This window comes from Pelobates fuscus, chromosome 3 (genome assembly GCF_036172605.1).
Source record: "Pelobates fuscus isolate aPelFus1 chromosome 3, aPelFus1.pri, whole genome shotgun sequence".
Taxonomy (NCBI): domain Eukaryota; kingdom Metazoa; phylum Chordata; class Amphibia; order Anura; family Pelobatidae; genus Pelobates; species Pelobates fuscus.
The window spans coordinates 356,246,832-356,273,152 of NC_086319.1; the positions used below are offsets into that span (position 1 = coordinate 356,246,832).

At 43.0% G+C, this 26,321-nt stretch overlaps 1 protein-coding gene across 5 annotated transcripts in view; it reads right to left on the reverse strand.

Moving 5' to 3' along the window:
* The window catches only part of GMIP (GEM interacting protein), a 122,163-nt gene that overhangs the window by 41,135 nt on the left and 54,707 nt on the right, over positions 1 to 26,321 (reverse strand). For all 5 annotated transcript variants that reach the window (XM_063449213.1, XM_063449212.1, XM_063449211.1 and 2 more), the window contains 7 exons: positions 21,570 to 21,630; positions 19,953 to 20,078; positions 18,397 to 18,461; positions 18,174 to 18,284; positions 13,130 to 13,210; positions 1,800 to 1,982; positions 595 to 732 (listed from right to left, as the gene is read on the reverse strand). In XM_063449213.1, coding sequence (XP_063305283.1) covers positions 595 to 732; positions 1,800 to 1,982; positions 13,130 to 13,210; positions 18,174 to 18,284; positions 18,397 to 18,461; positions 19,953 to 20,078; positions 21,570 to 21,630 — 765 coding nt within the window. The remainder of the gene's footprint in view (positions 1 to 594; positions 733 to 1,799; positions 1,983 to 13,129; positions 13,211 to 18,173; positions 18,285 to 18,396; positions 18,462 to 19,952; positions 20,079 to 21,569; positions 21,631 to 26,321) is intronic.

The following is a 26,321-nucleotide window of genomic DNA, read 5'->3' on the forward strand; positions in this document are numbered from 1 at the left end:
TGTAAATACTGTATGCATTTTTGACCTAGTATAAAAATGTCTCCTCAACAATTTCCTTATTCCATGCATGATCTTTATAATCATTAGTTTCCTTTTTTTTAAATAAATATGATAGCTGATTTTTGTTTCCATTTTATAGATTTACTTTACAAGAGGGCTACATATCAAGACTTTATCAAATTCCATTCTGCAATACAATAGAATTTTGAGCACCAACATCTGCAGTTTCTGCTCAGGGCCTGCAAACTCTGAACCACTATAAACCTTATATCTATGCCTGGTTGTCTAGAGGGAGACAACACGGATTGCCTGGTGCCCTCTCCTCAGTATTTATCACCCTTATGATATTAGCTAATCCGTCATAGCGGCTCAGAAGAAGGAATGAGAAGGGGGTAGTGATCTCACGAAGGTGAGTGAAACTGAAGAAATCATTCATAAAAAAAGTCAGTTTTTAGAGGTAATATACTCCCTAATTCATAACATATCAAAAAAATAAAAAGCATAGTCCATTTCTAAAGATAAATTTAATGAACCAAATTCATTAAACCCCACTCTAGAGGTGCAGTTAGAAACCAAACCCAGTCTCACACTTACCTCCTTTAGTACCTGGTCTCCCTGATGCACCAGTTTCCTGATATGACTAATGATTCTTACTTTGACTGTCTCCTGTTGCTGACATCGTGCATTAGCCTCTGAAACGCAAGTACGGTATACAACCTCCGCCTCATTCGCCTGGAGTGATAAATGGGATAATGACTATTTACTGAGCACGACTGGCCCCTGATGTTTACAATTCCTATGCATTCAGATATGAAGTCATTTTTCAATAAGGAAGTTTTACGAATAGCCACAGCATTATAATCAGATATATCCCTAAACCCTGTGCAGAAATAATTGTTCATTCATCTGAAATTTTTTTTAAAACTAGTGTAATTGTATATTTTTAATCAAACCCCTTGAATGATTGTCTATCGCTTTTGCTGAATCGAATTAGGGCTCAATTTATTTCTTAACCCCCTGTTTTTTGTCGTTATGATCTTCTATACTCATAATAACTCTTGGAGAATTCCTCAAACACCCCATCACCCCAAGTATATTACCCATGGGAGACATTTACAGAGTTAATTTATCTATTATCTCATTTAACGGTCCTCTATTTATCATTCTTTTCTTTTTACTCATGATCAAATAACATTCACCCCATTTATCTCCATTCCACACTCTTCCTGTTTCACCCCTTTGCCCGTCTGGGTATTCGCATATATTATGATTGTATTTACTGAACATAACTGATTGTTGAAGCCTTTAAATAATATCCACACTTACCATACACTTGTGTTTTGTGTTGTGTATCTGTCATTTTTTTTTAATATATTTTTTTTTTTCTTTTTAATGTCTATTTAATATGGATACTTTAGAAAATATCTGAAAACCAAGCTGACATCACCCGAAATCTCCTCCACTTATAGCTTTTCATAAGGAAGCAATGTATTGAAACTAGGCATGAGCAGCCAAACACCACATTCTTCCAATCAAAAGAAATCGGCAGAATTTGATTCCAGGACCAGGATTCACTAAGGTTCTGGAGGAGGTAGCGTCTCTAATGGCTGTCAGGAATGTCTACAAAACTGCAATTTTTCACATTGCAGGGTAAAAATTACAAGACTCCTGCACCCAAACCACTTAATTGATAAGAAGTGGTCTGGATAACATTGGTGTCCTTTAATTTTATTATATGATAATGTTAGACATTTTGTTTTTTAGAATTGTCGGTTATATAGAGGAGATCCTAGAATCACCTTTTGTTGGGCTTCTTCCCGATACCTCCTTCTCCGCTCCAACTGTTTGTTGGCACTGCCAGGAAGAGTACCAGTGCTCTGCTCCTCTTCCACTTTGGCACTGAGTTGTTTTGCCTTCTCTAAATCTTCACAGCGCTGTATATACTGCTGGCGAGACTTGCGCAGTGAGCTCAGTGCATCGAGCTGTGGAAACATAAATATACAACTAATAAAACATATGCTTCAGGTCAACAGGGGGAAAAGGGAGTTGAATGTTTTCAATGTTTGGAATTGGTCAGAGTTGAATAATATGTAAAAAAAAATAAAAAATAAAGATTAGTGACATGTTATTAATCTGTTAGATGTCACTTGTGCATCCTTCGTAAATTCCAGAGACCTTAAAACTGGGGAGTATTCTGAGAATTCTCAATTCAGTAAGAGTACCAAGCTTCCCAGGGCTGTCTTTCCATTGATATCAGTGGTGTCTCTGTTTGTTAGTAAAGCTTCCAGGAGGTGAAATTACCAAGATTACCGCAATATAAAAATATATTATCTTTAAAGTTTATAATATTACAAAAATTCCTATGTTCTTCTGCTATCAATAGACTTGGTCACCAGAGCTGAAATTAAATCAGGAGTCAAACAAACACCCCCTCCCACCCTCCCTCCGTGACCTGTAAAGTCTTAAAGAAGCAATGCAATATGCTAAAATGCACCATTTGTGGCCACAATAATCTGTAAATTCAAAGAAGCTTTGGAAATGGATGGGTGAACTGCTCTAGAACATAAGTCACCCTAAAATCTAAGATATATGGCCTTTCAATTCACATTTACCCTTCTGGTAAGTAGTAATACTACTAATACTAGTAATACAACTAACCAGCTTTTGCTACTTGCAAAAGCGGTTTGGTTTAAGCCTTGCTTAAACATAGAAACATAGAATGTGACGGCAGATAAGAACCATTCCGCCCATCTAGTCTGCCCAATTTTTTAAATACTTCCCCATGCCTTATCTTATAGTTAGGATAGCCTTACGCATATCCCACGCATGCTTAAACTCCCTCACTGTGTTAATCTCTACCACTTTAGGTGGAAGGCTATTCCATGCATCCACTACCCTCTCAGTAAAGTAATTCTTCCTGATATTATTTTTAAACCTTTGCCCCTCTAATTTAAAGGACCACTATAGTGCCAGGAAAACATACTCGTTTTCCTGGCACTATAGTGGGACCCCCTCCCGCCCGGCTCTGGGGAGAGGAAAGGGTAAAAACTTACCTTTATTCCAGCGCCGGGCGGGGAGCTCTCCTCCTCCTCTCCGACTCTGATCCTCCCTTTCGGCTGAATGCGCATGCGCGGCAAGAGCTGCGCGCGCGTTCAGCCGGTCGCATAGGAAAGCATTATCAATGCTTTCCTATGGACGCTTGCGTGCTCTCACTGTGATTTTCACAGTGAGAATCACGCAAGCGCCTCTAGCGGCTGTCAGTGAGACAGCCACTAGAGGATTTAGAGGCTGGCTTAACCCTTATATAAACATAGCAGTTTCTCTGAAACTGCTATGTTTATATAAAAAAGGGTTAAACCTAGCTGGACCTGGCACCCAGACCACTTCATTAAGCTGAAGTGGTCTGGGTGCCTAGAGTGGTCCTTTAAGACTATGTCCTCTTGTTGTGGTAGTTTTGCTTCTTTTAAATATAGTCTCCTCCTTTACTGTGTTGATTCCCTTTATGTATTTAAATGTTTCTATCATATCCCCCCTGTCTCATTTTTCCTCCAAGCTATACATGTTAAGATCCTTTAACCTTTCCTGGTAAGTTTTATCCTGCAATCCATGAACCAGTTTAGTAGCCCTTCTCTGAACTTTCTCTAAAGTATCCTTCTGGAGATACGGTCTCCAGTACTGTGTACAATACTCCAAGTGATGTCTCGCCAGTGTTCTGTACAATGGCATGAGCACTTCCCTCTTTCTATTGCTAATACCTCTCCCTATACAACCAAGCATTCTGCTAGCATTTCCTGCTGCTCTATTTGTCTGCCTACGTTTAAGTCATCAGAAATAATCACCCCTAAATCCCTTTCCTCAGATGTTGAGGTTAGGACTCTATCAAATATTCTGTACTCTGCCCCTGGGTTTTCAAGTCCAAGATGCATTATTTTGCTCTTATCTACATTAAATGTCAGTTGCCTCAACTCTGACCATTTTTTTAGATTACCTAAATCATTTGCCATTTGGCTTATCCCTCCTGGAACATCAACCCTGTTACATATCTTAGTATCATCAGCAAAAATACATACCTTTTGACACTGTTGCACATAGAAGGCTTATCAATAAACTGCAATCTTTAAGTTTGGATTCCAATATTATTGAAAGGGTGAGGCAGTGGCTGAGTGAAAGGGAACATAGGGTTGTAGTCAATGGAGTATATTCAAAGCTTGGGCTTGTCACCAGTGGGGTACCTCAGGGATCTGTACTTGGACCCATTCTCTTTAATATTTTTATTAGTGATATTGCAGACGGTCTTGATGGTAAGGTATGTCTTTTTGCTGATGATACTAAGATATGTAACAGGGTTGATGTTCCAGGAGGGATAAGACAAATGGCTAATGATTTAGGTAAACTAGAAAAATGGTCAGAGTTGTGGCAACTGACATTTAATGTGGATAAGTGCAAGATAATGCATCTTGGACGTAAAAACCCAAGGGCAGAGTACAGAATATTTGATAGAGTCCTAACCTCAACATCTGAGGAAAGGGATTTAGGGGTGATTATTTCTGATGACTTAAAGGTAGGCAGACAATGTAATAGAGCAGCAGGAAATGCTAGCAGAATGCTTGGTTGTATAGGGAGAGGTATTAGCAGTAGAAAGAGGGAAGTGCTCATGCCATTGTACAGAACACTGGTGAGACCTCACTTGGAGTATTGTACGCAGTACTGGAGACCGTATCTTCAGAAGGATATTGATACCTTAGAGAGAGTTCAGAGAAGGGCTACTAAACTGGTTCATGGATTGCAGGATAAAACTTACCAGGAAAGGTTAAAGCTTCTTAACATGTATAGCTTGGAGGAAAGACGAGACAGGGGGGATATGATAGAAACATTTAAATACATAAAGGGAATCAACACAGTAAAGGAGGAGACTATATTTAAAAGAAGAAAAACTACCACAACAAGAGGACATAGTCTTAAATTAGAGAGACAAAGGTTTAAAAATAATATCAGGAAGTATTACTTTACTGAGAGCATAGTGGATGCATGGAATAGCCTTCCAGCTGAAGTGGTAGAGGTTAACACAGTAAAGGAGTTTAAGCATGCGTGGGATAGGCATACGGCTATCCTAACTATAAGATAAGGCCAGGGACTAATGAAAGTATTTAGAAAATTGGGCAGACTAGATGGTTCTATGTTTCTATGTTTCTACCTTACCATCAAGACCTTCTGCAATATCACTAATAAAACTATTAAAGAGTTCAAGTACAGATCCCTGAGGTACCCCACTGGAGACAATCCCATGCTTCGAATATACTCCATTGACTTCAACCCTCTGTTGCCTGTCACTCAGCCACTGCCTTACCAATTCAACAATATTGGAATATAAAAACTTAAAGATTGCAGTTTATTGATAAGCCTTCTATGTGCAACAGTGTCAAAAGCCTTACTGAAATCTAGGTAAGCAATGTCTACTGCACCACCCTGATCTATGATTTTAGTTACCCAATCAAAAAAAATCAATAAGATTAGTTTGGCATTATCTCCCTGAAGTAAACCCATGTTGTCTCTGATCTTGAAATCCATGTAATTTTAGATGTTCAACAATCCTATCCTTTAACATGGTTTCCATTACTTTCCCCACTACTGAAGTGAGGCTTACTGGCCTATAGTTGCCCGACTCCTATCTACTGCCTTTCTTGTGAATGGGCACACCATTCGCCAACTTCCAATCTTCTGGGACTACTCCTGTTAACAATGATTGGTTAAATAAATCTGTTAATGGTTTTGTTAGTACACCACTAAGCTCTTTTAATAACTCTGGGTGTATTCCATCAGGTCCCATTGACTTATTTGTCTTTACTTTTGACAGTTGAAATAGAACCTCTTCCTCTGTAAACTCACATGTAACAAATGATTGTCCTTTTTCCGAACTGAGGTCCCTTTCCTTCATTTTCATCAGTAAATACTGAATAAAAATATTCATTGAGGCAGTCAGCTAGACCTTTGTCCTCTTCCACATACCTTCTTTCTTTTGTTGTTAATCTAACTAATCCTTGTTTTACATTCCTTTTCTCCGTAATGTATCTAAACAAATGTTTTGTCCCCTTTTTTTTTACTGATTGTGCTATTTTCTCTTCTGTGTGTGATTTAGAAGCTCTTATAACTTGCTTAGCCTCTTTCTGCCTAATCTTATAGATCATTCTGTCTTCCTCACTCTGTTTTTTTTTAATAATTACTAAATGCTAACTTTTTGTTTTTTACTATTTGTCCCACATCTGCAGAGTACCACAGGGGCTTTTACTTTTACTGACAAGCCTAATGCAATTTTCTGTTGCCTTCAGCAGTGCAACTTTTAAATAATCCCATTTCTCTTGGACTCCATTTAAATTGCTCCAGTCTGATAATGACTCCTCTACACATATTCTAATTTTACTTAAACTTTTGTTATTGTGTGGTGTGACTCAGTCACTGTTCTTATATTAAACTACACTGTCTGATGATCACTGGATCCTAAACTTTCACCTACAGTAATATCTGATACCAAATCTCCATTTGTTAACACTAAATCTAGTATGGCATCTTTACAAGTTGGCTCCTCAACGACTTGTTTTAGAGACAATCCCGGTAGGGAGTTTAGAATATGTGTGCTGCTGGCACAAGCAGCTATTTTGGTTTTCAAATTCACATCAGGAAGATTAAAGTCACCCATGATGATAACTTAACCTTTCATTGTCATTTTAGCTATTTCCTCAACTAGTAGGTTATCTAACTCTTCTATTTGTCTTGGGGGCCTATAAAGCACACCTTTATAGGGGCGAAAATTCACTTCCTGGTTCCGGGTCCGTGGCACGTTTCGCCCCTCCCTCGGGGCTTTGTCAAACGGCTAGTCATTTGACAAAGCCCCGAGGGGGGGTAAAACTGTCAGGATATTTATATCGGCAGACATTTTGTGCTAAAATAGAAATTAAAAGTGTATATTGTCAGAGTCACTCAGAACAGAGCAGACTCCATTTTGCCATCTTCAGGCTAACAAAGATACATAATTTCTATCCTTTCTGTAACTAACCACTGAGCCTGAGCTAAGGAATGCATTATATAAACAAGTCAAGTGATAAGCAATGAAGCAGGGGGATGGAATGCTCTGTTTAAATGTTAATAGAATAGAAATAATTTTAAACACAGACATTAGTGACAGAGAAGATTAAGTAATTCATTTTACTTTCTAAATTTTACAAGGTCCCATTGTAAGTAAGGGGTGAAATTTAGTTTAGAACTGTCAGTTTTAGAAATTACGATCAAAGTTGTTGCCACAAAGACTGAGGCAAACGCTTTGAACGGACAGCAAAATTTAAGTTATGGTAGTCATTTTAGATAAGCCAAATGACGTCAAAATCGTCATCAGGAAAAGTTAACTCTTTCCTGGATAGGAAAGTTTAGTGAGGCGAGAGTGCCCTCTATGGACCAAATACCTAAATTACAATCTGCAGGTTGACCACACCTTCAGTTTCCTATTGGCCTTATCAACTAATGACGTACAGAGAGTCTGGCCCTTTAAATGTTAGGACAAAGGGAAGAGAGAGGTTAGTTGGAGTTGGAGTTTGGGCTTTCAGATTCGGACATTCAGAGAGATCAAACACAGATATTCACTCTGGTACTAACATTCAAACTCTCTTGGACCCAACTCAAGAAACACTCCTTGACACTTACTTTTTACTATTACTTACATACCTCCATACAACCAATCATACAAGCATTCAAGTTCCTGGGACTACCTACTCATCTGATGAGAATATCTACTTAACTGGTAATTATGCTGGTTTTATTTAATTAATCAAAATTAATTAAAAATCTAATAGCATGATATATGACTGGATAAATCACGGTCAGATTTCAATATTTAGAAATCTTAGTTAACTAAAGAATATATAGTTATAAACAGGGGCGGACTGACCGGTCGGGCACTTCGGACATGGTCCGAGGGCCCGGCCGGGAGGGGGGCCCGCCATCAGGGGGCCCGCCCGCCCCTTTAAATGCTGCAGCCGCCTGAGCGCTCTCTTAAGAGCGCTCAGGCGGCTGCAGCTTCTCACCTCCCCTCCTCTGTAGCGTGGCCGAGCTGCTGTGCGGTCCGGTGCCCGGCCGGAGTGATAGGAAGGTGCTCAGTGTGCACCTTCCTGTCAGTCCGGCCGGGTACAGGAAACAGAAACTCCTGTTCCGCGCGGAACAGGAGTTTCTGTTTCCTGTACCTGGCCGGACTGACAGGAAGGTGCACACTCAGTGTGCACCTTCCTATCACTCCGCCGGGCACCGCGGACCGGACAGCAGCTCGGCCACGCTACAGAGGAGGGGTGGGTAAGAACAGAGAGGGAGGGGGTGGGGGGGGGGGAAATGAACAGAGAGGGAGGGGGGGGGAAATGAACAGAGAGGGAGGGGGTGGGGGGGAAATGAACAGAGAGGGAGGGGGTGGGGGGGAATGAACAGAGAGGGAGGGGGTGGGGGGGAATGAACAGAGAGGGAGGGGGGGAATGAACAGAGAGGGAGGGGGGGAATGAACAGAGAGGGAGGGGGGAATGAACAGAGGGGGGGGAATGAACAGAGAGGGGGGGAATGAACAGGGAGGGGGGGAAACGAACGGGGGGGGGGAAACGAACAGGGAGGGGGGGAATGAACAGAGGGGGGGGAATGAACAGAGAGGGAGGGGAGGGGGGTAAGAAGAAAGAGGGAGGGGGGTAAGAAGAGAGAGGGAGGGGGGTTAAGAAGAGGGAGGGGGGGTAAGAAGAGGGAGGGGGGTAAGAAGAGAGAGGGTGAGGGGGGAGAAGAGAAAGAGAGGGGGGTAAGAAGAGAAAGGGAGGGGGGTAAGAAGAGAAAGGGAGGGGGTAAGAAGAGAGAGGAAAGGGGGTAAGAAGAGAGAGGGAGGGGGGTAGGAAGAGAGAGGGAGGGGCGTAAGAAGAGAGAGGGGGGGTTAGGAGAAGAGAGGGAGGGGGTAAGAAGAGAGAGGAAGGGGGGTAAGAAGAGAGGGAGGGGGTAAGAAGAGGGGGACGGGGGTAAGAAGAGGGGGGAGGGGAGTAAGAAGAGGGAGGAGTAAGAAGAGGTGGGAGTAAGAAGAGGGGGAGGGGGGAGTAAGAAGAGGGGGAGGGGGGAGTAAGAAGAGGGGGGTAAGAAGAGAGTGAGGGGGGAGTAAGAAGAGGGGGAGGGGAGGGAGTAAGAGGAGGGCAGTGAACTCTAGCCCCATAAACACACTGCCCCCACACACCATACACATTCACACACTGCCCACCATACACCCACACACACCATACACATTTACACACATTGCCACACACACACATACACTGCCCACCCATACACACACAGCCCCCCATACTAACATTGCCACACACCCTACACATTCACACACTACACCCCCTCACACACACTGAACCTTTCACACACACTGCACCCCTTACACATTGCACCACTGCTCCTATACCCTACTACAGCCTCATATCCCAGCAGACCCCAGGTAAGTTGTCAAACTGTTCTTAAACGGTTTGACTACTTACTCTGAAAGGGGGGTCCGGCCCTCCTGGCACCATAACGACTACACAGAGCAGTAGTGGTTATTGTGCATGGATTATTTCTTTAAATAATCTACAAGTGCCCCAGTAGCCAGCAAGCCAGCCAGCCCACAGGCCGGCCAGCCAGCCCACAGGCCGGCCAGCCAGCCCACAGGCCACCAGTTAGGCTTACAGCCAGCAAGCCCGCAGCCTGCCAACCGCAGCCAGCAAGCCACAGCCAGCAAGCCAACAGCCTGCCAGCCGCAGCCAGCAAGCCAACAGCCTGCCAGCCACAGCCAGCAAGCCCACAGCCTGCCGGCAGTAGCCAGCAAGCCCACAGCCTGCCGGCAGTAGACAGCAAGCCCACAGCCTGCCAGCAAGCCCACAGCCTGCCAGCCGCAGCCAGTAAGCCCACAGCCTTCCAGCAAGCCCACAGACTGCCAGCCAGCAACAGTAATTAAGGTAAGAGGAGCTAACCTGGCCTAGGTATCAGTGAGCTATGTTGTGTTGCTATATTGTGAATAGGAACCAGAGTGTTGGAGAGACCCCCCTCCAGGCCCCATTAGACTCCATTTTAGTCTCTAATGGGACCTGGAGGAAATTCTTTCTAACACACTCTCTAAAGGACACTGAGATAGCCTCTGCTAGAATGCTCCCCCCCCTCCATGGCCCATTAGCCCTCAAATGTAGTCTCTACTGGGGCCTGGAGGCGACTGTTTCCAGCAGGGACACTGAGATGGCCTCTGTTAGAAAGACCCCCATCCAAGCCTATTAGACTCCATTGTAGTCCCTAATAGGGCCTGGAGGGGATTCTTTCTAACACACTCTCTAAAGGACACTGAGATAGCCTCTGCTAGAAAGACCCCCCTCCATGGCCCATTAGCCCTCAATTGTAGTCTCTACTGGGGCCTCGAAGGGATTATTGCACTTTTGTTCCTTGTGTCTAAAGATTGCGTAGGGTGTGGCTGGAGGCGGTGCATGGAGGCGGGACATGGGTGGCGCTTGCTGCGGACTATGGGTGGGGCCTGTAAGGGGGCCCTTGATTTATTTTGCCCGGGGGCCCTGAGGGTTCTCAGTCCGCCCCTGGTTATAAACATTCCATTCTGCAGGTGGAATTAAGAATAATTATATATTAATGTGATATTATTACGTGTTAGCATACCGATGTTTTATCCAGGTGTATTGATTTGCTCTAAATAAGATAGGCAAATTAAATTCGGCTTATAGAATCTGGTAGATTATTCTTGTTGGATGGTTCCAGGAAATGATTAATGAGCTGGTTTAAATGTTATTTTGATTGAAAATTACATAAGAATAGGATATTATATGCCTAGGAGAATCTAGCCAGCATTGAAAGGGTTACTCAGTTAACTGTTAGCCAAGGTTTTATGGCTTTTCGCTGGGCTGTGTGAAGTTTTACTTTCTGTCTGTGAAGTACCCTCATAAATCTAAAGTCTTGACAGTTGATGCTGTTAGCTATTGGAACGTGTTTAACATTGCCATTGTATTGCATACTTATGTTATACTAAATATTCCCTGATTATTATCATGCATGCTGCCAAATATTATTATTATTTTATTTGTCACAATATATTATATCTATTTTTATAACAATTTGTGATTTTATTTGTATGGAATACATTTCACTTACATGATAACGATCTCTAAGATCTAAGAGAATTGAAATAGTGGGCAATTCTCGACTGTTTAATATTATCATCCCATAAATATCCCCACAAAACGCATCACGGACCCGGAACCAGGAAGTGAATTGCAGACGGTCGGCAGTAACAGCCAGGACAAGAGAGAAGGACTTTTACATTGTGTAATTATATGGACTTTTCTTTCGGTTTCCTGAGGCTGGTGAGCAGACCAAGAATTTTATACAACAGTTTTTTTGTTTTTAATTGTTACAAATAAAGAATACTTACCTGATATCTGGATTACAAGCTTCTTTCCCACGGATCCTACGCACTCTAGGGGCTGATCCTCCCTTAGTGCTATAGCCACGAGTGGTGCTTTTACCACTCCAATTTTGTGAGTGTGATACCTTTTCTGTTTTATATAGATAGATAGAGATATATGTTTTATTGTGCTGCACTAGGAGCCCTTTCTTGGTTTTGTCTTCTTTATAGGTGTCAAAGTGATTACTGTTTGCAAGTATATTTACATATTGTATTTGTTTGATCACAATCACTGTGTTGCACTAGGTATTAATATTAATGCACCTTATATGCACCTTAACTAATAACACGGAGGCATATTAACTCTCTATAAGAGGTCCACAGTGAATGCTATTTTCTTTGTTGCGCACCATCACTACTGTAAGTTGTAGTTGCCATTATTGCCACAAGTTCATGGATCGTATTCCCTAAACTGCGAGCATTTGTAGACATGACTCTAAGCTTATCATTTTTTAACACACTTGTTACAGTTACTTTATGTCCTTGTTTTGGGGGTCAATTGGATTGATGTTTTATCACCCTTTTACCCCTCCCCCTCCTAGTTTAAATACATCCTAGCAAAATCTCTGAACTGCTCACTGAGAATACTTGTTCCCTTTTGAGAAAGATGCAAACCATCTTTTTTTGTACAGTTTATTTCCAATTCAAACAGAGCTACCATGAGAAATAAAGCCAAATCCTTGCTCCCGACACCATTCACCAAGCCACAAGTTAAGCCTTCTTTCCTTTTAACTACTCTTGGAATTCAAGTTACCCATGAACGTAATTATAGTGTACAGCATCATGTCAATATACAAGTGTTAAATCTGCAAGACACTTGCTTCTACTTTAATGTTTAATATGCATCTATTTAATATTCATTGTTTGTTAAATTTCTGTAAAATTATATATAATAAAAAATTATATACAATAATAAATAAATAACTATAATAAAATAAACATTTCAGTAAGTTTTGTTGAATAGAATGGCAGGGACTGTGTTAAGCAACTTAGAGAGGATGCTGGATGAGGCATATGCAAAGAGTCCAGGGACAGGACAGGGGATAACAATCTTACTCCTAATTACCTGACAATCTATGCATTTGTTGGTCATTTAAATGGGACAAGTACTGGAAACATATAACACAAAAACGCGTTTCTGCTTTTATAGCATGCATGTTAGAATCCCTTAATAACAATAAGAAGCTAAAAAAATATATTTGTTTTTGTTTTAGTTGTATGTGGGGGATGGAAGAGAGAAATGGTAGGTAGTGTGAGCTAGCGTGGGGATGCATTAGAAGGTGGAGAGAGATATGATAGAAATCGTCAGTGCATTAACAACTTCAAGTTTCAAGAAGGAAGACGTTTTGAAACATAATTAACTAGAAATAGAATGTGTAAAATAATACTGGAGAATAGATCCATAGGATGTTACCGAAAAATGAGTAGGCACTAGGAATAGGCTTTCAATCTATGTAACAGGGGTAATTATGATATTCAAATGCAATTCTGAAATAAATAACATCAATGATCTCAGCATATAGATGGTCAGATTAAATTACTTTCTGTTGTTTTTTTTTATCTTGTTGTGGTGAAAGGAAAAATAATTGTGACACATTTGACAATCAGGAAGTACATTTTCTTATTACGAAAGGATAATCTAATTACCATGCGCTTCTGCTCTCTTGTCCACTGGTCCCTGAATTCCTTTCTCCATTTTTCAATCTCCGTCTTCTTCGCAGATAAAGGCTGTAAAAGGTCAAAAGTCTTATTTCATTGTAATGTAGCACGATGTACGATTTGTCACCGGGACTCCTTACACAGACTATATCATGTTACTACAAAAATTGCTCTGTGCATTTCATACTGTAATATCTATATCACTGTAAGTAGGAAAGCAAAATCTAAAAAGGTTATGGTGGGGAAAAAAATTGTGATTGAAAATCCCTTCCACCTGAAGTCTGTGGATAGTTAATACAATGTTAAACAAAAACCTGCACACCAGTCAAGCAATAAGACGTGCTTTTCCCACAGAAATCACAAATCTGCAGTGATGTTACAACCGCAAAGGATTCTGGGCAAATTAGTTTAACAAAGAATCACATTTTTGCCACATTACATTTTAAACATGGATTCCTTTGAGTCTGTGTTTGCTGTATACAACAGCTTTGAAACACAACTTGTGAAAAGATGCAAAGCCAGTGAACCACTCAGGGACAGCTGTTTCATTGTTAATGCAAATCATCAGCATGAGGTTGGTTACTGGTTTGCTTATTGAGGCTTGGTAGTGCTTGGGAAGCAAAAACCAAAAAGGTTATGGTGGGGGAAAATTGTGATTGAAAATCTTTTCCTAAATTGTGTTTCAAAGCTGTTGTATACAGCAAACACTGTACTGACTCAAAGGAATCCATGTTTAAAATGGAATGAGGCAAAAATTTGATTCTTTGTTAAACTAATTTGCATATGCCCACCCAGAATCCTTTGCGGTAGTAACACTATCATGTATGACATGCAGATTTGTGATTTCTGTGGGAAAAGCAAGTCTTATGGCTTGACTGGTGTGCAGATTTGTGTTTTACATTGTATTAACTATTCACTGTAAGTAAGTATACAATTTACTCTGTACTTTGTAAACCCATAGGACTTGCTCTTAGTCTTCATTTCATCTGAAATCCCATACGACTCCATCATGAAGAAAGCTTTTTATCTCTATTTACTTGGAAAATAGCAAATTGTTCCTGGTCTAAATTCTCTGCCTGTAACCAGCTGGCAGAGGATGTGTGGAGTTGAACAGGGTTGGGCAAACCTGTCAAAATGTATATACAGACAGTATATAGACTATCTTTCTTTGTATAAGCCAGTGGCTCCCAAACCAGTCTTCAAGGCACCCCTACCAGTCCACAATGTAGTGGTTAAAAAAAACACCTTAACCCCTTAACGACGAGTGACGGACGAGGTCCGTCACTCAGGGGAATGCGTTAATGACGAGTGACGGACCTCGTCCGTCACCCGTTAAAATTAACCCCAGATCGCGGGGTTAATGGTGCTCCGGTCTGCCTCTGCATTAGAGGCAGACCGGGAGCACCGGATCGGGCTGTCAGAGTACATGTGCCCGCTCTGACAGCATGCCAGAGCGGGCACATGTGCTGTGTATACTCACCTCCGCCTCCCTGCACTTCCTGGTTCTGTGTGAAGTGCAGGGAGACGGATCTTCAGTGATCCTGCCCCCTGGTGGAAAGAAAATATAGTAAAATTAAAATCCCCCCCCCCCTTTACCCATTTTAATAAAAAATTAACCCCTTCCCTGCCAATTGATCACTGACTACAGTGATCAATTGGCAGGGATTACATTTTACTAAGATCTGATTTTTTTTTTAACCCCTGAGGGTTAATTCTTTTTTTTTTAACCCTCAGGGGTTCAATTTATTTTATTAATTAATTTAAATATTTTAAAATTATAAATTTAGCTAGCTGGGGAGGGTGGAAGTTAGTGGGGAATTGGGGGATTTAGTATTACGCTAACTAGGGGTTAACGTTAAAAAAAGTTTAAAAATACGCTTTAAAAAGTTAAAAAATTAAGTTAAAAAAAAGTTTTAATAACATTTAAGTAAAAAATTTTAAAAAATAAACCCTTTACCCAGTCCAAATAAAAATTAACCCCTTCCCTGCCAGTCGATCACTGCCTACAGTGATCAAAATACAGATCACAGTATTATACTGTTCTAATTTTTTTTTTTAACCCCTGACGATTAACTTTTATTTATTTTTTAACCCTCAGGGGTTAAATTTATTTCATTAACTAATTTAAATATTGTATAATTAAATATTTTGCTAGCTGGGGTGGGTGGGAGTTATGGGAAAATGGGGAATTTACTGTTAGTGCTGCTTACTGCTAGTTAGGGGTTAACGTAAAAAAAAAAGCTTAGAAAAATGTTAAATCTGTAAAAAAAAGTTTTACGAAAGTTTAGGAAACTTTAAAAAAATGAATAATCAAAACAAAAGTTTAAAAAATAGTTTTAAAAAGTAAAAAAAGTTTTAAAAAGTAAAAATATACATTTAATAACGCTCATTACCACTACACCTGGTACAAGCTAGCGGAAAAATGATCCCACGCTAAGGTTCAAAATATGCCTTTTGAAATACCCTGGGATGTCTTCTTTAAGAAATGGTATGGCTTTATTGGGTATTTGGTTTATATAGCCTGGTAAAATACTCTAAAATGGGACATGGGCACAGCGTAAAAATTTAAAGTTTGAAAAAAAATGGAATGGCTGTGTCCCAAATGTGCCCCTCCGATGTCCACATATACCTGGCAAAGGTACATACGGGGGTATTTTTGTACTCAGCAGACATAGCTGAGCAACATATGAAGTATTATACAGTGGTAGTACACATAAGGTTTGCAAAATATACTGTGCAAACTCACTTTGTGTGTCAAAAAGGCAGAAAAAATGCTTATTACCACTACACCTGGTACAAGCTAGCGGAAAAATGATCCCACGCTAAGGTTCAAAATATGCCTTTTGAAATACCCTGGGATGTCTTCTTTAAGAAATGGTATGGCTTTATGGGGTATTTGGATTATATAGCCTGGTAAAATACTCTAAAATGGGACATGGGCACAGCGTAAAAATTCAAAATTTGAAAAAAAATGGAATGGCTCTGTCCCAAATGTGCCCCTCCGATGTCCACATATACCTGGCAAAGGTACATACGGGGGTATTTTTGTACTCAGCAGACATAGCTGAGCAACATATGAAGTATTATACAGTGGTAGTACACATAAGGTTTGCAAAATATACTGTGCAAACTCACTTTGTGTGTCAAAAAGGCAGAAAAAACGCTTATTACCACTACACCTGGTACAAGCTAGCGGAAAAATGATCCCACGCTAAGGTTCAAAATATGCCTTTTGAAATACCCTGGGGTGTCTACTTTAAGAAATGGTAGGCCTTTGTGGGGTAGTTTGAATTTAAAACCTGCAAAGATGCTTGGAAATTGCACATAGGCCCGGCGTCAAAATTCAAAGTTCGGTCAAAACTGATATGGCTTGGTCTCCTATATGGCACTGTAGCTTCACAAAATAGTGCCATAGACATACAATGGGGGTGTCCTTTTACTCAGAAGACTTAGCTGAGCATAATTTGGGGGGTTTGAACTTAGTGGCACACATGAAATATACAAAATGCCCAGCAAAAATGCAATCCGTATGTAAAAAATGCACAAAATTATTTTTTACCACATACTTTGGCATGTAATGGTAAAAAAATGGGGGCATGTTAAGGCACAATATGCACCTTATGAGATACCCTGGAGTGTCTTCTTTTACAAATGGTAGGCCTTTGTGGGGTGTTTTGAACAGTAAAACTGTTATAATACCCCAAATGGAAGCATAGGCTCATTAAATCCGTCTCTCAAAATTCTACTGTGAATACTGAAAAGGACAGGTCTCCTGTATGGCACTGTAGCTTCACGAAATAGTGCCATAGACATACAATGGGGGTGTCCTTTTACTCAGAAGACTTAGCTGAGCATAATTTGGGGGGTTTGAACTTAGTGGCACACATGAAATATACAAAATGCCCAGCAAAAATGCAATCCGTATGTAAAATATGCACAAAATTATTTTTTACCACATACTTTGGCATGTAATGGTAAAAAAATGGGGGCATGTTAAGGCACAATATGCACCTTACGAGATACCCTGGAGTGTCTACTTTTACAAATGGTAGGCCTTTGTGGGGTTTTTTTGAACAGTCAAACTACTATAATACCCCAAATGGAAGCATAGGCTCATTAAATCCGTCTCTCAAAATTCTACTGTGAATACTGAAAAGGACAGGTCTCCTATATGGCACTGTAGCTTCACGAAATAGTGCCAAAGACATACAATGGGGGTACCGTTGTACTCAGCAGAAGTAACTGAACACATAATAAAACTTTGTACAGGAATAGCACACACCAAATTTACAAAATACACATGAGAAGTTCTTTGTTATAAGTTTGTGTGCGAAAACCCCCAAAAAACACAATTTTACTCCAATATTTAGCAGAGGTTGGCGGTAAAATGGCTACGTATAAAGTGTCAAAACAACCTTAGGTAAATAGCCTGTGGTGTCTACTTTATATAAATATATACTTTTGTGTGGCAATTTTGTTTTCTTTTATGGCTATTAGGCTTACAAGACAAACATACCAAATTCTAAAATCGCTCCACATAAAAAGTTTATTTTACTCCTTGTGCTTTGTGACCTGTAACTACCAAAAAAAACTGAAAATCCCAGACACATTATATATTCTGTAATTCAGAACAACTAAATGAATTTATTTTTAATTACTTTCCTTAACCTGCACTAATTATGTACACATTATTATTGCAAAAACTGTAAAAAAAACACACAAAAAATAATTTTTTTGCATATTTCTGTATTTTTTTTTATAATAAATAAGCATTTATATATACATGTGTTACATCAAATTAAAGCCCTTTCTGTCCTTTAAAAAACGGTATATAATATGTGTCGGTGCAATAAATTAGTAAAATGCAAATTGCAGTTGAACGCAAATAGCAAAAAATGCAAAAAATGCCGTTGTCATTAAGTGAAAGACAAGCTTCTGAAGCTCTGTCCTTAAGGGGTTAAACTGGATAATCCAGCATTATTATGGTACATTTTTATTGTTTACTACAGTGTTTATATGTGCCACATATTACCTGGTAATATTTCTTCATCTGTAGGTTAGTCACAGTGGTGATGGCTGAATTTCCTGTCTGTGTCTCATGATCCATAAGCAATAGGTAGACATCTTGCAGCGGCATGCATGGCTGCGAGAGATGGTGACATTTATAATCGTTAGTGATCAATTCTCTCTTAACCCTCCGGCTATATGTTCTCTGACCCCCACCACTTCCTCAATTGTCCCAACCCTTGCATTACCTGCTGACTGATGTTGCATCTTGCCGACTCAGACAATCTAATGGTGTTTTTGGCAAACTCAGATTCTGCAGAGGAAAGAAATAAAGAAACAAGCGATGGTTCATTTTGTATTGTCCCTCTTATATGATTATATTGGTCTATGCTTCTTAACTTTAGTACTAGCCTCTAAAGTATTGTGGAGAAACTACAGAATGTGAAGTTTGAAACAGTGGAGCGCTTATATATTAACCCAGTGTTATATTGTGCACCAAAATATAATATTATAGCACTTAGCTGGGATTTTTTTCGGTTATTATATTAGTATCTGAAGAAGATACTAATATAATAACCGAAAAAAATCCCAGCTAAGTGCTATAATATTATATTTTGGTGCACAATATAACACTGGGTTAATATATAAGCGCTCCACTGTTTCAAACTTTGTATTTCACGGATTTGTGTGTTTGGGGAGAATTACACATTCAGTGTGGTAGCAGCTTGATTTTTAATAACAACTTGATACACTGTATCTATATAAACGTTCTCACTGCACAGATTTGTTTCTATGTTAAACTACAGAATGTATTTACTTTCAGAAATCAATTGTATTTGTTGTTAAATTGTATTATTAGTATTATATATAAGATAAAGAGTTACCATTAAGAGAAAAATATGTTTTTGGTACAATTTGGTTAAAAAGTCGTTTCTGTTGGGAAAATTCGTCTGAAGTACTAAAAGTGGGGCAGTCACTATGAAAACCAATGGACCCAGAAGGCATATTGCGTTGCTGACTCCATCACTTTTTTCATGTTTGCACCACTTTTAGAACAGAACACATTTTTACGTAACCCTCAATGTGTCCAATCTTCTTCAGAAATCAAATGGCCAATAAAAAAAAATACCTAGTCCACATATTCGTTTTTTTTTTCTTTTCATTTTCTGCTCTCTTTTTTTAAGTTTCCCTTTCTCCCTTCTTGTGTTTCTCCTCTCTGCTCCTTCCATCTCTACCAGTTTTTGTTTTCTTCAAGTTGGGTTCTACAAGTTCCTCTCCTGCTGCCATAAAATTCTAATTTGTTCCTGCTGTCTTTATCTCAACATTCACTTCCTTTCCCCTCCATTTCATTGTTGCCTCATCTTTTGTGTGTGTACTGTTTTATACCCTTTATATCACTCCCATTTTCTCCCACTATATCAGGCCTTCTGTCCCACACCATATGAGTTCCACTGGTCCACTTCAGCCTTCTCTGCCCGTTCTTATATATCTTAGTAAAGCTCCTCCAAATCCACTTATTCTAGAAGGCTTGAGTTCCTCGCTAGTAATTGAAACCAGGATCCCTTGTACGGAGAAATGCTAGAAACTGATCCCACCAGGATTATTGCAATACTGAGTTTTAATATATTTTTTTTTGCAACCTGGTTAAAGAGAAATAATTGCATTTTACCAGACTTGATCGCTACAACCAATTTTAGTTCATTTGCTTTAGTATACTTTCTCCAGTTGTTTATCTTCACCCATTTACTGTATGACCATGTTAATATGCAGAACATGTAAATTTATAGTATGTATAGCTATATACCATAGTTGAGTCTTTTCTCCATGTACCCCAGCACTTCTCTCACATATTTGCACCAGCGTTTGGCGTAGTTAAGGGCAGACTCTACTCCCCCTTCACTATGAGTGAGAACTTCATCTGCCTCTTCAGCTGCAAAGTTAGAGGATTAAAAAGGGAACACAGAAGAAAGATCAGAGATTGTGCTAGAGTAGACTGTGCAACATACTATTCACAGAAGACACACTGGCGTTTAATATTGATTCATACAATGTGACACTTTAATATTCAACAACTATTTAGATCAAAGATAAGGCTCAACTTAATGCTCACAAACTGCTAAATGAGGACCCAAAATGCACCAAGAAACCTTCTCGTGACATTTGGTCTATGGCATCTATATGCTGTATTTGCCTACTTTAGGGCTAGATGAGTGCCCTGAGGAGGTATTGGAAGTATAGTATATCCTGAAGGAAAGTGCTAAAACAACAGGTATCTTGGGAACGGGACCTTATTTACAAGCTATATCATATTTAATGACTTTTATGTTTATCACAAGCATGTATGAATTTAGTTAAAAACTGTACTATTTCTGTATGTCACATATAGAGCAATCAGATAAACGTACACTGGACACAGATATATACAGGGTTATTCATTAATGTGAGAATTCACAGTGAACTTCAAATTTAAGGTCAAAATAGCCAGGAAAAATTCTCTCTAGTCAGCTGTGGCAGACTACTCGTAAGGGAGCTGAGTGTCGCTGCCCAGGACTTCCTATCCCCCTTAATGATTATAGCTGAGTGAATATAGCTGTCTCACCCAAACACTACCCGAGATGTGTATGGTGAAGAAGAACTACTTTATTGGGACAAGTGATACTCTTTTATACCTGGTTCTCCAACAGGGAGCCATCAGTAAAACAACGGGTATTGCTAAACATCTGCTGCCTAGGTGTCTGTACCTGACCAGATAAGTTTATTAATGGCGGGACACCTTGGCGCCCAATAACAGTTATGTATAAAAAACAAGGATTCCGTGCCGGAATCCCTAAGTTTGCCATCACAGGATAGCCCTTCCTGAAGCACCCATTATGTCCAAAAAGCCCTCAGTCTCGATGTGAAATTTTGACCAGGCCACGAGCATCCTCTATCCTCTGATCTGGGGCAGAGTTCCAGTGTGCTGGGGCTTTCCGTTTGTACATTGAGCTCCCTCAAATCCCTGGTACTGTTCGATGCCTCACCACCTCCCTTGTTGCTCCTCCAAATAGTGTTCTGTTTGGTAATACTGGGACCAAAAGCGCCCTCAAAGAAGTTTTACCGGATCACAGCAACTATGCAATTTGATCGGAAGTTCCAGACAATTTGCAGGTTGCTCCTGGACCCCAGTCCCTGGGACCGCTGGATAGTGTGCTGAGCTGGGAGGCACGGTCTGGAGGGGCAAATAAGTTAGTGATCAAAGAAGGTGGGTGGTTGAGAGCTTTGTACAAGTCCGAAGTAAGCAGGGGGTCTGTCACATCAGCTATGTTTTCAGTTCAGCTGCTTTGGCCTTATATTTGAATTCACTTTGAATTGATTTGGAATTGTCACTTTAGTAAATAACCACAATAAAGGCAATAAAAACAGAAATAAATAGTTTTTTTACTGGATACAGGGGCCACATCTCTGTCACTGTGCGTCTGGATCAATTCCGAAGGTGTACTAATCTGTGAAAATAAAACATATATATATGTAAACATACACTGAAAAAAGAGGGTACAGCATTGTACAGTTATAATATTTTCTGTAGTTGCTACAGAACAGTTTGATCACAATTATCTCTATAACATGATTCAACATGCTTTGATAAAGTGTTAGAGAATAGTTAGATAAACACTATTGTGGCGGACCTTGTCCTTGTACCCTTATTGTTCCCTAAAAGACTTATTCACAGTATCCCTGGTTCGGTACCTTCCCCTCTACCGAACGTATTACCGAACACATTTTGGAGTTCCTGGTCTACTTATTCCCCTGTTTTGTTCCACTTGCCGATCTGCCAGAGGAGCGCTATTTGAAAGGAAGACACTACAGACTCTTGAGAACAATCACTCCCAGAGAACCAAGGGGAGCACCCTTTCATTTGACCATAGGAGCTCTCGATGTTTGACTGGCCAAGATCACTTTTCCTCTGGAACGGTTTTGTGCTTCGCCCACGTGTGCGGACAGTCAGAACTTTACCCCAGTGGCGATTGGACTTCATGGATAACTTGGGCACTCGGACTATCTGGGGATAGAGCTATCTGGGGATGTATGACATGTGGGGTTCCTGTGGGTTCTAATTGTATTTAGTTTTTTGTATGTTTCTGTGTTCGGCTCTCTGTATCCAGGAAATTATTAACTTACCGGTCCTTGACTCAATTATCTCCCAGACATAGAGACGGGATCACTGTGTAAATAATGGAGACCCCATGCTGGGGGTCTGAGCATAAAAAGCTGCATTTAGAGCAATAAACTCAGATGACTCTCAGAACTATGTCTTGTCTGGTTACTGGGGGGAAGAGAGCTAAAGTCACACATGATTCCAGTCTGGCTGAGAGGAGAGGTTAGCGGAGGTAACCAATTGGGTTACCAGGGGTCAATTACAACTAAAGCATTAGGAATACAAACATGTATTCCTAATGCTATAGTGTTCTCCTCACTAGTTAGATGCAGAGTCCCCCTAAATTATATTAAAATCTGGTTTAAAAAAAGGACTAGATGCACATATGCAGCGTGCGTCCAATCAAATATTTCTCCATTTCTCCGAGGGTAAGTGTTGAATCCAGTGCTTTCCTATGATCAGCATTTGATGATGCAAACATCACAGGACAGAGTCAGACTCTATTAACGGAAGTGCCTCTATTGGCTGTCAGGAAGACAGCCACTAGAGGAGTGATAAGTCCTACAGTGGCGTATATACCATGGTCGCAGTTGCTACCAAGCCCGTCACTCCAGGGGGCCCGGCCGCCCTGCAGACCCCTGCAACCGGGTGCCCGCCACCATGTGTTGCGGCCCCAGCCCGCACGGTTTGACCACCGAGGCCGCACATTAAGGGGCCCATCGGGTGGCCCATGCTGTTAGGGCCACCCGATGGTTATGGATTTCCAGGGGGCCCGGTCAGCCCTTCAGCGCTTTAACAGCGCGACCGGGACCCCTGAGATGACATCACAGCTGAGAGGAAGTGACTGCCCTGTCACGCCTCCCCGCTTACAACGGGAGCAGCGTGGGAGGAAGAGAGAAGGGAGTCAGAGTGGGAACTCTGACTCCCGTCAGGCTGAGCCACCATTGGACCCCAGGGAAGTCACCCTCTTGCATCTAAAATGTAAAAAACAGGAGGGTGACTAAAATATTTTATATATGTGTGTGTGTGTGTGTTTGTTTGTATGTATGTGTTTGTGTCTGTATGAATGTTCCTCTGTATGTGTGTCTGTATGTGTGTGTATGTCTGTCTCTGTATGTATGCGTGTGTCTATATGTGTGTGTGTATATGTGTCGTACAGGTGTAAGCGGTGATGGCTGGCCTGCTTTTATATGAGCTTACACTTTAAAAACAGAAATGAGGTATAGACAGGGCTCGAGTCCTGCAGGAACGCGTGGGAACGGCGTTCCTGCACTTTTTCCACAGCAGGAACGCCGTTCCCATTACTAGTCCTGCAGGACCCAGGACTGGCACAAGCGGCTGCCAGAGCAGGGGGGAGCACAAATCCGAATCCCCTGCCTCTGACTGGGGACTCGGATTTTTAAACTCACCTCTCCCCCTGCAGTCAGTGGAGTCATCCTGCCACTCCTGATGATGTCAGTAGGAGGGGGCGTGACTTTCTCTGCTCTTCTCACAGGACCGCTGGGGAGCAGAGGAAGTCACGCCCCCTCCTCCTGACATCATCAGGAGAGGCCGGCTTACTCCACTGACTGCAGGCTGCAGGCTCCACATCCTGTCCCAGCCCTCCTGGCCCAAGGTAAGCCTCAGGGAGGGGGGAAGGCACTTTAGTTTTTTGTTTTTTTTATCCCTTCCCTCAGTCTCTGTCCCCCTATTTAAGGCCATGTCCCCCCTCCTCAGTTCCTGCCCCCTTTCCCCAGTCCCTGTCCCCCTCCTCAAGCCCTATCCCCTTACTCAGTCCCTGTCCCCCTCCTCAGGCCTGTCCCTTTCCAGAGTCCCTGTCCCCTTCCTCAGGCCTGTCCCCTTCCTCAGGCCTGTCCCTTTCCCGAGTCCCTGTCCCCCTATTTAAGGCCCTGTCCCGTTACTCAGTCCCTGTCTCCCTCCTCAGTCCCTGTCCCTTTCCTCAGTCCCTGTCCCTTTCCTCAGTCCCTGCCCCCCTCCTCAAGTCCTGTCCCCTTACTCAGTGCCTGTCTCCCTCCTCAGTCCCTGCCCCCTTCCTCAGTCCCTGCCCCCCTCCTCAAGCCCTGTCCCCTTACTCAGTCCCTGCCCCCCTCCTCAGTCCCTGCCCCCCTCCTCAGTCCCTGCCCCCCTCCTCAGTCCCTGCCCCCCTCCTCAAGTCCTGTCCTCTTACTCAGTGCCTGTCTCCCTCCTCAGTCCCTGCCCCCTTCCTCAGTCCCTGCCCCCCTCCTCAAGCCCTGTCCCCTTACTCAGTCCCTGCCCCCCTCCTCAGTCCCTGCCCCCCTCCTCAGTCCCTGCCCCCCTCCTCAGTCCCTGCCCCCCTCCTCAGTCCCTGCCCCCCTCCTCAGTCCCTGCCCCCCTCCTCAGTCCCTGCCCCCCTCCTCAAGCCCTGCCTCCCTCCTCAAGCCCTGTCTCCCTCCTCAAGCCCTGACTCCCTCCTCAGTCCCTGTCCCTTTCCTCAAGCCCTGTCCCCCTCCTCAAGCCCTATCCCCCTCCTCAAGCCCTGTCCCCTTACTCAGTCCCTGTCTCCCTCCTCAGTCCCTGTCTCCCTCCTCAGTCCCTGTCTCCCTCCTCAGTCCCTGCCCCCCTCCTCAGTCCCTGCCCCCCTCCTCAGTCCCTGCCCCCCTCCTCAGTCCCTGCCCCCCTCCTCAAGCCCTGCCCCCCTCCTCAAGCCCTGTCTCCCTCCTCAAGCCCTGTCTCCCTCCTCAAGCCCTGACTCCCTCCTCAGTCCCTGTCCCTTTCCTCAAGCCCTGTCCCCCTCCTCAAGCCCTGTCCCCCTCCTCAAGCCCTGTCCCCTTACTCAGTCCCTGTCTCCCTCCTCAGTCCCTGTCTCCCTCCTCAGTCCCTGTCTCCCTCCTCAGTCCCTGTCTCCCTCCTCAGTCCCTGTCTCCCTCCTCAGTCCCTGTCTCCCTCCTCAGTCCCTGTCTCCCTCCTCAGTCCCTGTCTCCCTCCTCAGTCCCTGTCTCCCTCCTCAGTCCCTGTCTTCTTACTCAGCCCCTGCTCCCCTCCTCAGCCCCTGCTCCCCTCCTCAGCCCCTGCTCCCCTCCTCAGCCCCTGCCCCCCTCCTCAGCCCTGCCACCTTACTCAGCCCATGCCCCCCCCTCCTCCTAAGCTCCTGTCCCTTTTCCACAGCACTGTCCCCCTCCTTAGCCCCTGTCCCCCTCCTTAGCCCCTGTCCCCCTCCTTAGCCCCTGTCCCCCTCCTTAGCCCCTGTCCCCCTCCTTAGCCCCTGTCCACCTTACTCAGCCCCTGTCCACCTTACTCAGCCCCTGTCCACCTTACTCAGCCCCTGTCCACCTTACTCAGCCCCTGTCCACCTTACTCAGCCCCTGTCCACCTTACTCAGCCCCTGTCCACCTTACTCAGCCCCTGTCCACCTTACTCAGCCCCTGTCCACCTTACTCAGCCCCTGTCCCACTCCTCAGCCCCTGTCCCACTCCTCAGCCCCTGTCCCTCTTCCTCAGCCCCTGCCCCCCTTCCTCAGCCCCTGCCCCCCTTCCTCAGCCCCTGCCCCCCTTCCTCAGCCCCTGCCCCCCTTCCTCAGCCCCTCAGTTCCTGTCCCCCTCCTCAGCCCCTCAGTTCCTGTCCCCCTCCTCAGCCCCTCAGTTCCTGTCCCCCTCCTCAGCCCCTCAGTTCCTGTCCCCCTCCTCAGCCCCTCAGTTCCTGTCCCTTTCCTCAGCCCCTCAGTTCCTGTCCCTTTCCTCAGCCCCTCAGTTCCTGTCCCTTTCCTCAGCCCCTCAGTTCCTGTCCCTTTCCTCAGCCCCTCAGTTCCTGTCCCTTTCCTCAGCCCCTCAGTTCCTGTCCCCCTCCTCAGCCCCTCAGTTCCTGTCCCCCTCCTCAGCCCCTCAGTTCCTGTCCCCCTCCTCAGCCCCTCAGTTCCTGTCCCCCTCCTCAGCCCCTCAGTTCCTGTCCCTTTCCTCAGCCCCTCAGTTCCTGTCCCTTTCCTCAGCCCCTCAGTTCCTGTCCCTTTCCTCAGCCCCTCAGTTCCTGTCCCTTTCCTCAGCCCCTCAGTTCCTGTCCCTTTCCTCAGCCCCTCAGTTCCTG